Source organism: Zophobas morio, unplaced genomic scaffold (genome assembly GCF_036711695.1).
Source record: "Zophobas morio isolate AGI-343-1 ecotype UQ-CSIRO unplaced genomic scaffold, CSIRO_AGI_Zmor_V1 ptg000169l, whole genome shotgun sequence".
NCBI lineage: Eukaryota > Metazoa > Arthropoda > Insecta > Coleoptera > Tenebrionidae > Zophobas > Zophobas morio.
The window spans coordinates 8,196-19,541 of NW_026972273.1; the positions used below are offsets into that span (position 1 = coordinate 8,196).

General features: G+C 29.9%; 2 protein-coding genes across 2 annotated transcripts; one reads left to right on the forward strand and one right to left on the reverse strand.

Moving 5' to 3' along the window:
- The first annotated feature begins 212 nt into the window (after window positions 1–212).
- Window positions 213–2,856, forward strand: LOC135145667 (uncharacterized). The gene is made up of 12 exons (XM_064077790.1): window positions 213–430; window positions 728–817; window positions 875–917; window positions 977–1,080; window positions 1,135–1,186; window positions 1,244–1,363; window positions 1,417–1,508; window positions 1,631–1,675; window positions 2,111–2,189; window positions 2,319–2,459; window positions 2,516–2,644; window positions 2,708–2,856. The coding sequence occupies exons 4-12, from the start codon at window positions 1,030–1,032 to the stop codon at window positions 2,854–2,856; spliced, it is 858 nt and encodes a 285-aa protein (XP_063933860.1). The 5' UTR covers window positions 213–430; window positions 728–817; window positions 875–917; window positions 977–1,029.
- A 3,692-nt stretch (window positions 2,857–6,548) lies between these two features.
- Window positions 6,549–7,825, reverse strand: LOC135145665 (protein Mis18-alpha-like). Its single transcript, XM_064077787.1, has 7 exons — window positions 7,715–7,825; window positions 7,586–7,661; window positions 7,452–7,518; window positions 7,264–7,386; window positions 6,776–6,869; window positions 6,651–6,726; window positions 6,549–6,600 (listed from the first exon to the last, which is right to left on the reverse strand). The coding sequence occupies exons 1-7, from the start codon at window positions 7,808–7,810 to the stop codon at window positions 6,563–6,565; spliced, it is 570 nt and encodes a 189-aa protein (XP_063933857.1). The 5' UTR covers window positions 7,811–7,825; the 3' UTR covers window positions 6,549–6,562.
- Window positions 7,826–11,346: the final 3,521 nt, after the last annotated feature.

Sequence of the window (11,346 nt, forward strand, 5' to 3'; positions counted from 1 at the left end):
TGTTTTCTCACACAAAAAAATACTTAAAGAAAAAGTTTTCTGCTTTGGCCGTGACAGTGCTTCCTCGTCTCTTTTCTGCAACAACTGCGTTCGATTTTTTTCAGTGGGTTTGAGTTGGATAGATTATAAATTACTATAATTACAGTCTCTTGTACCGTAATTTTTCTACTTAGAATTTATTTTGATACTATTTTGTTATGATATACTTGGGAGTTTTTAATCAGTATTTTTTTATTACACTTTTGGTAAAGATGTCGAGTTTGAAAACCACGTATGCACTATTAATAACGCTTTGGCTGAAGTGGAAAGTTTTGCAGGCGACCATAAAAGCGAATTTAACGGATCACAAGTTGGTCAAATTCCAAATTGCATCATCAATGAAGCGAACAGCTTTTTACAAATATATTACAAAAATGTTGCCTTCGAAGGCGTAATTTCTTATAATTTAATTTTTTTACATGAATTTTATAAAATTGTTTTGAAGTTGTTATATTTTTTACTTTATTATTTAGATTTAAACGGAAATGTAGTACTAAAGTTGTTTTGTAGATAACAAGTCTTTTTAAATACTGAATAATATTTTTTAAAAATGCTATAAAAAGTTTGTTATGAGTTATTCGAAAGTGACTAAAAAGTTTTTTCTTGACATTAACTTTATTCCAATAATTATTTATTTTAAATATATTATTATTACTTGTATGTTCACGTCACTTTTACTTTAATTAAGATTTTAAAAAAATTTGAATTTCCTGAATCTGTTTATTCCCTTCTCATCTCTTTAATTGGAATTACAAATTTTCCTTTACAAATTTTAGAGGTTTTCGTGTTCGTCATGAATTTTTTTTAAATTTATTTTATTAAAATTACCAAATAGTGCATTCCCGTAGGCGCTTTTTGGAAGAAAACCTTTCTAAAAGGTCTTAATGAGATTTCTAATAATTTATGAAATATTCATTTATTGAAGATTTATTTTTAGGGGAGTGGAATGCTGATTTGGTAGTGACGGTAAGCAATTTCTGCCCAGATTCAATGAAACTTCTTTGTGATCGGGCGATCGAGATTCTTTCTAGAGACGAAAAAGTTGTTGATTTTGCTTAATTTTTAGTGTTTTTAATAAATTTTATAATGTTTAAGATCCATAATCGATTTTACGTTGCACACTGTACTTCCCTTTGCAGTAAGCTTGGTATTAAATTTTTTAATGGCAAATTTTTTTTATTTTATTTTTAATTTTTATAAAAAGTTGATAGAAACAATAAAACGACCTGCACCCTTTATTTCGGGTCGCATCCTTTTTTTTTAACTTCTGCTGTTTCTGAAAATGAGAAGATGACTCTTTTCTCTGTTCAGAAGCAACTCGCTGGTATTTTTTTTTATCCGAAAATTAATTAAATTTAATTCTTTTTTTCTCTGCAGGAAAAACGCGTTGGTTTTTCCACGCTTGCGAGGTGTTAGAAAAAAGATTGAACGCTGCGGAGCAAAATGACAAGATCTTGTTTCTGAAGCTCGTAAAATTTAATTTTACATTAATTGAATTATAGTAAAATCTAATTTTTATTTTATTTTATTGAATTACTTAATTATTTGGTTAAATGTTTTTAATCGGATCATAAAATTTTGCATATTGCAGATTTGTCTTCTTCGTGACTACCGACGTCGCACAGCCGTGTGGGCGGTACTGAATTTTTTTTTGATTTTTTTGATTCTTTTCTTTTGAATTTTGTTTGAATTTTGTTTAATATATTTTTTTACTGAATGCTCCGTTTTTAAATAAAAATCTATGTTTAGTAAATGTTTAATTTTTCTCTACTAAAATTTTGATTTTTATGCTGAGATTTTCATAAAATTTATTTATTTTTATATTTGAATTATTATTAGATTCTTTTTTTTGGTTTAGGGTTTTTACTTTGTTTTAAATTAAACATTTTGTAAAAAAATCTTAATTTTAATAATTTTTACTAATTTTAATTTTTTCAAAAATATTACTTTTTTTAATTTTTTTAAACTTTTATGTTGTAAAAAAAAACTTTAGAATTTATGAATTTTTATTTATTTTTAGATTTTATTTAAGCCATTATATAAAAATTTTATAACTATTTATTTTTAATAGAACTTTGATGACTTTGAGCTTGAAATTTTAGCGCTGCAGGCCCTTATAGAGTCTCCCCCGCACTCCACGTTGCACACTGGTCGGGCCCGCCGCCATTTTTTATCTAAAAATTTAATTTATTACTGTTTTGTATTTTGGAATTTAAATCTTTATTATTTTGATTATTTTATTTGGATTTAATTAAAATTAAGTTTTTTTTTTCTCGCAGCTCTCTGCACTAGCTTCTCTTTTCTAGCGCGCGGCCTGCTTCTTCATGGCGGGCCTCGCTTTTACTACGATACGAGCTTGTGGGAGACTTACGATTCCCACGAATTCGACTTTGCGAGGCGCATTCGTGCTGAGCCCGCTCGTATGTGCTAAAATTCTCAAAAGAATTTAATTTTTTCATAGTTTTTTATAATAAAGTTGCTGAAACTGCTGAAGATTTTATAGCGGAGTTATTATCTACCAACAGATTTGAAGATCGAAACCTAAAGGAGCGCCAATTAGAAGCGGTTTTTCATGTCAATTCAGAAATTGGTGGGATCTTTAGTGGTTGCTTTTTCATTTTTTTAATTTATATATATTTTCAATTTTTAATTAACTAACTTTTTGCAGGAACAGGCGTGCTTGGGCAGCACTTTCAAGATTCTGAAAGAGAAAGCGTGACGGCAGCGGCTCAAAACTGTTTAAGATTTTTGTTGATTGGCCAATGCGAGGCATTCACGGAGGATAATTTTTTTAAAGAGATGTCTATAAAGCAGTGACTTTTAAGAAGCGATAAATTATAAATAATTAAAATAAATTATATTACTTTTAATTTAAAGGCTGTAAAATAAAACTTTTTGGTTCACTTTTGTTCTGCATTGCTTGAAAAATTATCTAAATTAAAACAATATGTTCGGTTTTTGGTAAAAAAAATATATAATCGACGAGTTTTCAGGCCCGTTAGAGGGTTAGACTCACCATATAAGTATATGGAGGACTTCTGCCTCAGTATTACTCGTATACTACTAATGTAACAATAACTTTAAATTTTCGTTGTGCTGATTTCACAGGCTGTAAGTCCGAACACTTACTTTTAGACAGTAAAGTAATACTAGCCATATTGCATCCGCCCTTTCATTTGTGTATAAATTGTCATTTAACCGGCAGGGGTCTGGGCTAGGCGTTCGCCTCTTATCTTGTCTTATTGATAAAAGGTATCTTAGCCTGGGCTCGGTTATGAAATGTACTACATATTTAGAGGTGATTAGTTTCGGACGAAAGCACTGATGTACTGTTTTCTGTTTCGCACAGCTAAGAAACTACCTTTATGAGTAACTTCAATAGTACTATCCTAGGGATCGGCACGCTAGCTTAAAACTGATTTTTATATAAGTACTTTTGTATTATTATACATAGTGAGAGGTAAATGCTAAGTATTATATAGTTAACTAACTTGCCATTCGTTTATTGAAAGTGCTTACTTTCGTTCTATGGTAGTATAGTGGTATATAAAGGACACTGATGCAATAGTGCTATTTACTAGTATATACTATTTTTAGTCCACTTTTCCCACCTTTAACCCAAATAAATAATATAAAGTATGTTATAGACAATAAACTGATATAATAAAGGAAAGTTGAAGTACTAGAAAGCATTGTATATTTATTTGGTTATCATTAACTCACCAGTCGCATCAAAACCCAACTACACAGCAAACAACGAAAAACAAAAAAATTGAAGCGGGTGCACGAGTCGACCACTGCCTTTGAACACATAAACAGTTGATAAAATCCGCTCAGTTTTTCTGCTAAACCGGAAGTTTATGAAAAGCTACAAAAAATTATACTTTGTAGTGCTGCTAACAAAACTCAATTTGTGTTATTTTACTCTTGCTTTTTTATTTAAGATAGTACTTGAAAGATAGTTAGAATTCACAAATTTTGAAGTCAAGAGTAATTTACTTTTTTAGGTTTGTATAATTTATAATTAATTTTTGGTACATTTTTTACTTTTAAAAAAAATTATAAAATAAAGAATAATTAATAAAATAATAGAATTGCTAATATTTTTAGAGAATCATTGAAAAACTTTTATATTTAGTTGTTTATAAAAACGAAAAACTTTAAAAGATTCCTAATGTTTTAAAAGAGTTTTTGCTGTGATAAACACAAACGCTTTTTTAATACTGAAGCTTTTAATATCCGTAAAATAAAAAGCATACTTTTAGATATGATTTTAGAAATAAACAACTATTGAACAAACTAATAAAGTAATATTTCTTACCAAGGTATAAATACCCTTCCTCTATGAAACTATACATCGCAGAAGCTTGTAAAATATTTAGAAGCTCAGTTGGTATAAGATGAACGATCCTATAATTAAATGTCTTACTTTCCATATCGACGCCCCGCGACTTCCTTTTGTTTTTCTTAATCTCTTGGTGGTTAAAAAACCGCCCATCTTTCAATATACGAAGGGAAGATAGGTTAGCAGTTAAGGGTTTTGTTATTGCTCATGAAGAATACCATATATATATATAAAATAAACTATAAATTGACTGCTCCTCCTCTCTTTCGACGACAGGTTGAGATTCTGCTGCTCTCGGCAGGTCTCTAAGTCGACGCCGAAGGCTCTCTCTCTCAAGACCCTGCTTCCTTCAAGCTTCTGCGCCAGGAAGCCCGGGCCTCTAAACTTACACTCTGGGTGCCCTTCTACGTTTCCTGCGGAGTCTCTGCCGAAATTTTGGTGAATGTCAAGATAAACTTAAATAAATTTCTCATACTCTTACGTAAAGGATTTATCAGGCAATTACGACAGCTTCAAAAGTATCTAGTGTAACAGATTTAATAGATTTGGGACAGGTATAGTAACGCCCGTAACTTCTGGCAAGAATAACACGATCAGCAGTATGCCGGGCCTTGTACTGATGTCAAGCACTTCGGATACTTCGTACGAGAACACCGGGAAGCTATTGTTACAGACCCAGCCAATGCTATTCGATCTTTCTCCGTATTATCTCCCTTTTCTCGCGTCTTCTTTCGGAGGCAAGCACAGTATTCAAATTGTCAACCTAGTTAGTTATTTAAAGTTCCTTATCAAGGATTGCCGAAACAGCGCCCAGAAAGGAAAGCCCGGGTTGGAAGTATATGATATCAATGTTCAAGGGGATATAATCAGAGAGGAAGGCGTGGTTGCATTTATAAGCGGTCTATCCCAGGAATATTCCAACGACCATTTAGGATACTGCGAGGCCATTATCTTTCCTTCATGCGCGTATTCCTGTACACTTGGGTAGTCCGAGAGGCTCAGGCGGACGCTATAAGGACGCTTTATGGTTATGCCACTTCACTAAGGAAGTGCAGTTCTTTAGAAATTACAACCGTTTGTACGTCGACATTCAAGTTACTATAAAATTATGTCGCAATTTTACTACATATGCATCTTCGTTCCTATACTTATTTTTATTCTTATTAATTTAAAATCTAAATTTATCGTGATTTTAAACATTCTTTTTGAAGAAATAAGATGGGGAATAGATTTTACCTCGACTTTAGACGGAAACTATTTTTGGAGACAAGTTTCCCTACAAGATAAAAAAATTTTGATATACTTATCACACCACTACAATAACATGTGCATTCTTATACATAATTTTATTCTAATCATTCAAATTTAGATTGATTGTGGAATTTTTTAGTTTAAAAAAAGTTTTATTCTTTTTGAAAAAAAGACGTAGAGGGAAACTTTTTAAAGACAAGTTTTTTTTACACGATAATTACAGTCGTGAATGAATTATCATTACCACTACAGTAGCATCTGCATTATTTTAAGTAATTTTATCTATTCATTTCAAATATAAATTTATTGTGAACAGTTTCTTACTAATTTAAGCAAATTTCTTTTTTTTAAAAAAAGAAGTGGATTCTACCACGTTTTTTTTAGACGGAAACCTTTTATAAGACAAGGTTTTCAGCACGATAATTAAAATTTAGATTAACGTAACAATTTACAAAAAAGAATAAATTAAGTAAATATTTTTATTTTAAGCTAATCAAATTCGGATTCCTTGCGGATAATTCAAGTTTAATAAAGGATCTTATAAATCTAAATATTAATTTCTTGTTCGCTTTTTTTATAGCAGATTTTACATTGCGTGCAAAATTTGTATTATATTATAGTAAATTATTTTCTAAGAATAAAATCTTTATAACTTCTATTTATATATAAAGTCCGAACAAAATTACAAAAAGACTCAAGCAATAATATATTTTCGATGTATTTTTGTTAAGCTGGAATTATTAACGCTGCTTAAAATTTCATATTGAAATATAAACTTTTAAATTATTTCTCTAATGAAGTAATTTAATACGCTTTAGAATTTGAAATTTAACTAGAATACTTGCAGGTGACTACAAAAAAAGTAAAATTTTTATTACTAATAAATTTTGGCTCCGTAGAAAATTCTAGCTAGCATTCGCATAATTTTTAATTTAAACTAATTCTTTTGCTTCGACGTAATTCCACTATAAATAATTTAAATAAAAAATTTGAAATTTATATATAAAATGTAAACCCGTTGATTTCAGTTTTTCTAGTTTTTCTTTAAGATTGGATATGCGTTCGTTTAAAGTAAGAAGGACTCGCTCCATCTTAAAAATTTCATAACTATAATCTTAGATTAATAAGAATAAAAGTTACCTTCAATTGTTGCGTGTGGAGGCTACAAACAGAAGGCGTAGCTTTAAAGTTCGTCTGTTGCCCATCTTCGATTAGAAATGTCCCAAGCTGGTAACTAAATTATAAATTATTGAAAATTTAGATAATATATGTATATGAAGAGTACAAAGTAATATGCTATAATTCGATAAAATTAAAATTCCAGAAATATTAAATGTTTAATAAATATCAGTGAATTTTATATAAAGAATGTATAAATAATATAAAACATTAATAATTAGTAGAAATGTAATTTTTAGATTTCAAAAATTTCCAAATAAGTGGATTAAAAAAAAATGTAGAGTACAAAAAATAAAATAAGGATTCAGCAAAAAAATTAATTTCAAAATTATAAAAAATTATCTAAAATCTAAGAAAAAAATTAAAGAACAAAACAAAAAAAGAGTAATTTGAAATCTTAAAAAAAATTTAAAACAATTTAATAAACTTTTACTCACATAATAATATACCTGTCAATAGCAGAAACATCTAAACTATACAAATCACGAAGAGAATCTAACTCTCGAGACGATGTTATATATTTTCTTCCTAAAAACGATCGACACTTTCCACAGTTTAGCACGAAAAAAGTACTATATAAGGGTGGCTTTTAAATAAAGAATTAAAATTTGTTATAACTTTTTCTTTAGAGTTGGACCTTCCAATATCCTCACCATCTCGAGAAGTTTCCATAATATTAGAAACTTCTACAACCCGAGATAATGCTAATTCAAGAAAATAAAGTATTATGTTAAAAGAAAAAAATAATTTTTTTTAAAAAAAAATTTAAACCCTGCAGTGTAATTAAATTTAGTGTCTCGTTATTAGAAACCCATTGAAAAGAATCACCAATTATTACACGGCAATTCTAAAAAAAAAAAAATTAATAAAGAAAATTTTACTTATTACCTTTTTTCTTACTTTACACTGAAATACAATAGGAGTTGGTGCCTGGGAAACAAGTTCATCCTTACTTGTGACTAAATCTACTGGACTTTCTTCGTTTGTAGTTAACATTTAATAGTTACACTAAAAAAGTTATTGTGCAAAAAATTACATAGTATATTTTTTATTTTTACAATAGTAACAAGTTAAAAGTTATTATAAGGTTTCGTATATTGTATGATAGAGGCATTATCGTTTAACCCCGTTACTATATAACAATTATTTGCACGTTTTTTCCTTTCGAGTTGCAGTAGAAACTCTACAATACTTTATTTTTTAAAAAAACTTTAAACCTGGGCAATTTTATTAATAGAATCGTTTACATAGTTACTTATTCGATGCATATAGTTATAGTTTTAATTTTTATAAACAAATTAATTGACTTTAAAGTTATGTAAAAGAATTAAATAAGCAACGGCTAGAGCTGATATTTATGTTTCTATATTATATAAAAAAAAGTAGAAATTTTCTTATAAAAGAATTTATTTTACTTCGTTATTTACAATATTTTTTTTTTTGGTTAACTTATTGGCTTTGCAAGTGGTTGTTACCAGAATTTATTACTTAAAAAATAGCATTTCTGAATTAAATAATACGAGCAGATTACAGTTGCAGCTCCCCTTTTTTTATATAAGTGGACTTTTATAAAAATATAAATTGCCTTAAGAGTTACAGCTTATTGTCTAAAAAATTTTATACATTTAGTAAAAACGTAGAAATTTATTAAAAAATATTTTTTAATTTAAGTGCAGCTGAACAGCGTAACTTTTTAAGTATTTTTATAGTAGAGTAAACGACTACTCTTCTGCCTCTGAGTAATGTTTAAAGATGCTTTTATTTGTTAAAATTAAAAAGTTACTCTCCTTTAGCACAAACTTTTTTTAGCTAAATTTCCTTCTACAATTAAAATGTTACCAGTGTTTCCGATACTTGATAGCGTTTCTGAATAATAAAATAATCCGAGAAGCTTTACAATTGCAGCTCGTTTATTCTCTATGAAGTTTTTTTTGTTTAAAGCCACTACTGCCATGCCTAACACACTATGTTTATTTGTTATATGTAGTTTTAATCTAACTACTTTTGGCAGTGTGCTAGTTTTTTTGGGCATATGGTGTATGGACTGCATATTTTCGCGTATTTTGCACTTTTTATAAATTGTTGTGTACACTCACACGTGGTATCAATTAAAAAAACCTTAGTGATCAGTAAAAGACAAAACGAGATGCCTTATTGAAGGTGGAAAAGGGATCACCACGCTCACTTTGACGGTCACTTTGGGGGCCAAACCCAAAAAGCTCTTCCTTATTCCTGAGGGGCATATATACATTTACAAAATAAACTTATCTACTTACGGAAGCGCACGCACCTTTATCTGGTTCGACAATTTATAACTTAATACCAGTACCCACTCTAACTGCACAGTCCCCCTTTCTACAATGCTCACCCATATCTCGGGTAACAGTAAAAACTTATCCCAACTTCATTATCATTTTATTCCTATAACCTGGGCAGTGCAGCATCTTGCAAGCTGATAAAATATTAGATTTCTTAGAATTAAAGGAATTTCTGGAGCCCTTTAAATTATATTGGTATTTTAACAATTTCTCTTCAGTGGGCATTCCGAATGGGTCTTCACCGCGAGACCGTTTAAAATAAACCCAATTATCCATTGCCTCTACTTCTCTTCCCAACAATATTTTTCCCCTTTTTGTTAAAAATTTTTACCAGTCTTGAATTTTCTTCGGTATTAATATTTTTTTCGATTAAAAAGTTTATTTACAAATGATTTATTACCGTGCCTTCTTAAACTTCTACAATCAGCTTCCAAACTTAGGGATTTTGCCCCTTTACTTTGATTCCAGTGTTTAATGTAGTTTTTGTTACCATACTTAATTTTATAAGAAAGCCATAATTCATTATATCCACAATCTCAGCTGGTTCCAAGCTATATTCACTTAACTTATTCGTTTATTGGTGGCTTCATATATGTAACGTCACCCAGTTCCAGGTTCTCTACCTTTCTTACGTGCTTGTCACGCTAACGTCAACCTTTTTTCATAGTCTGCTTTTTTTCACTCCTAAGACATGTTCCATTCTCTCCCAGCTCACTATTTCAGTTATTTTTCCGTAAAAATCCATATTTTCAATACTGACCAGGTGTGCGTAATTAGTTTTAACTTTTAAAAGCATGTACGCTGAACTAACCTTTAAAACGTTTGGCACTCTGTTATAGATGTAGTTGCAATGATTCAAGACATTCAGCCATGTTAAATATTTTTTCGTAACATACTTTAGAAATATTCTTTTTAAAAATTGAATTGCCCTCTCAGATATCCATTACTTAGGGGGAGATCAATTACTATTACTTATCTTTTTATTTTAAATCTCTTTTTAAAAATCCCTTATCTCTTTGCTTATAAATTCCTAATTTTTATCTTCCGTTATCATCAATGAACCCCGCAACATAAATGTATTTTTCAGTAATTTAATAATTTTTTTACTGGTCAATCTTTTTACAGGTTTAGTCCACACAAACCTTGAGTACCTATCAATTGCTAGTATAATACTATTACTCTCAGCAATTTTTGGAATTTTCATTAAATCTAATGCAATATACTAGTGGCCCCTATAATCGTTCGGGGATATGTAATTTCTCCTTTTTCAGTAGTTGTCTACTTGCATATTTCTGGCACATAATACATTTATTAACGGCTCCTACCCCGGACCCCCGTCCCCCATTATAGGACTCAGTTTAGATACGCCTACATGGCCTAAGTTTTTATGTAAATTAATTACCATATCTTTGTTAAAGTTTGTAGTTCTTTCATTATGTACGCAATGCACATACTTAACTTATTTTCATTCCTTTCTACTTGCGTATCAGCGCTCGCTAATCTTGACAATAGGTCAGTTAAAACAGTCAACCTACCTGGAAAGTATTTTAAAAGTCATTCCAAGTTATTTATTTTGGGTTGTATTTTCAAAATTCGTTTTCCTATGACTGATTCCACAACACACTCACTTTGAAAACACCTATTAAAGCTTTGTGATCTGTCTCCACTATTAATTAACTTCCCGGCGTTTTTTATCATTCCAATAATTTACTAATGCATCAGCTATTATCTTATGCTTCTCTATCGGTTATACTATACTTCCTTTAAGCATCATTTAATATTGTATTCACTAATGCTACGTATGATTCCTTCCATGATATTTTTAAAAAGGGCCCCACCTATCCTCACATCAGTGGCACCTGTCTGTAAAATCAGCTTGTGATCAGGGTGAATAAACTACACAGATGTTTTTCTTTAGAACGTTCTTAACATAAATTAAAATTTTTTTTGGTCATCTTGCCACATGAAAATTGCTCTTTTTTTATAATAAATGACTGTAGGATTCTAGAATAATTGCACTATCAGGAATGTACATGTTCCAATAGTTTAGTGATTACCAAAATTCATCCTTTCTTCAATATTTTCTGGCCTTTTCGTTTATTGCTGCAATCTTTTCCCATCCAATTTAACTCCTGACCCAGACATTTAACAAAGTTTTGAACAAAGTTGCGTTTTTCCAATTAAAAATATTTTTACATTAAATTATTCATAACG

What these genes read in the sequence shown, in the direction of transcription:
- LOC135145667 (XM_064077790.1), top strand. Translation starts at nt 1,030, where the DNA reads ATGAAACTTCTTTGTGATCGGGCGATCGAGATTCTTTCTAGAGACGAA. An exon ending in TTCTTTCTAGAGACGAAAAA is followed by an intron (nt 1,081 to 1,134) that starts GTTGTTGATTTT and finishes ATAATGTTTAAG; the next exon opens with ATCCATAATCGATTTTACGT. An exon ending in GTCGCACAGCCGTGTGGGCG is followed by an intron (nt 1,676 to 2,110) that starts GTACTGAATTTT and finishes TATTTTTAATAG; the next exon opens with AACTTTGATGACTTTGAGCT.
- LOC135145665 (XM_064077787.1), bottom strand. Translation starts at nt 7,810, where the DNA reads ATGTTAACTACAAACGAAGAAAGTCCAGTAGATTTAGTCACAAGTAAG. An exon ending in CTATTGTATTTCAGTGTAAA is followed by an intron (nt 7,662 to 7,714) that starts GTAAGAAAAAAG and finishes TTTTTTTTTTAG; the next exon opens with AATTGCCGTGTAATAATTGG. An exon ending in AGAAAAACTGAAATCAACGG is followed by an intron (nt 6,601 to 6,650) that starts GTTTACATTTTA and finishes AATTATTTATAG; the next exon opens with TGGAATTACGTCGAAGCAAA.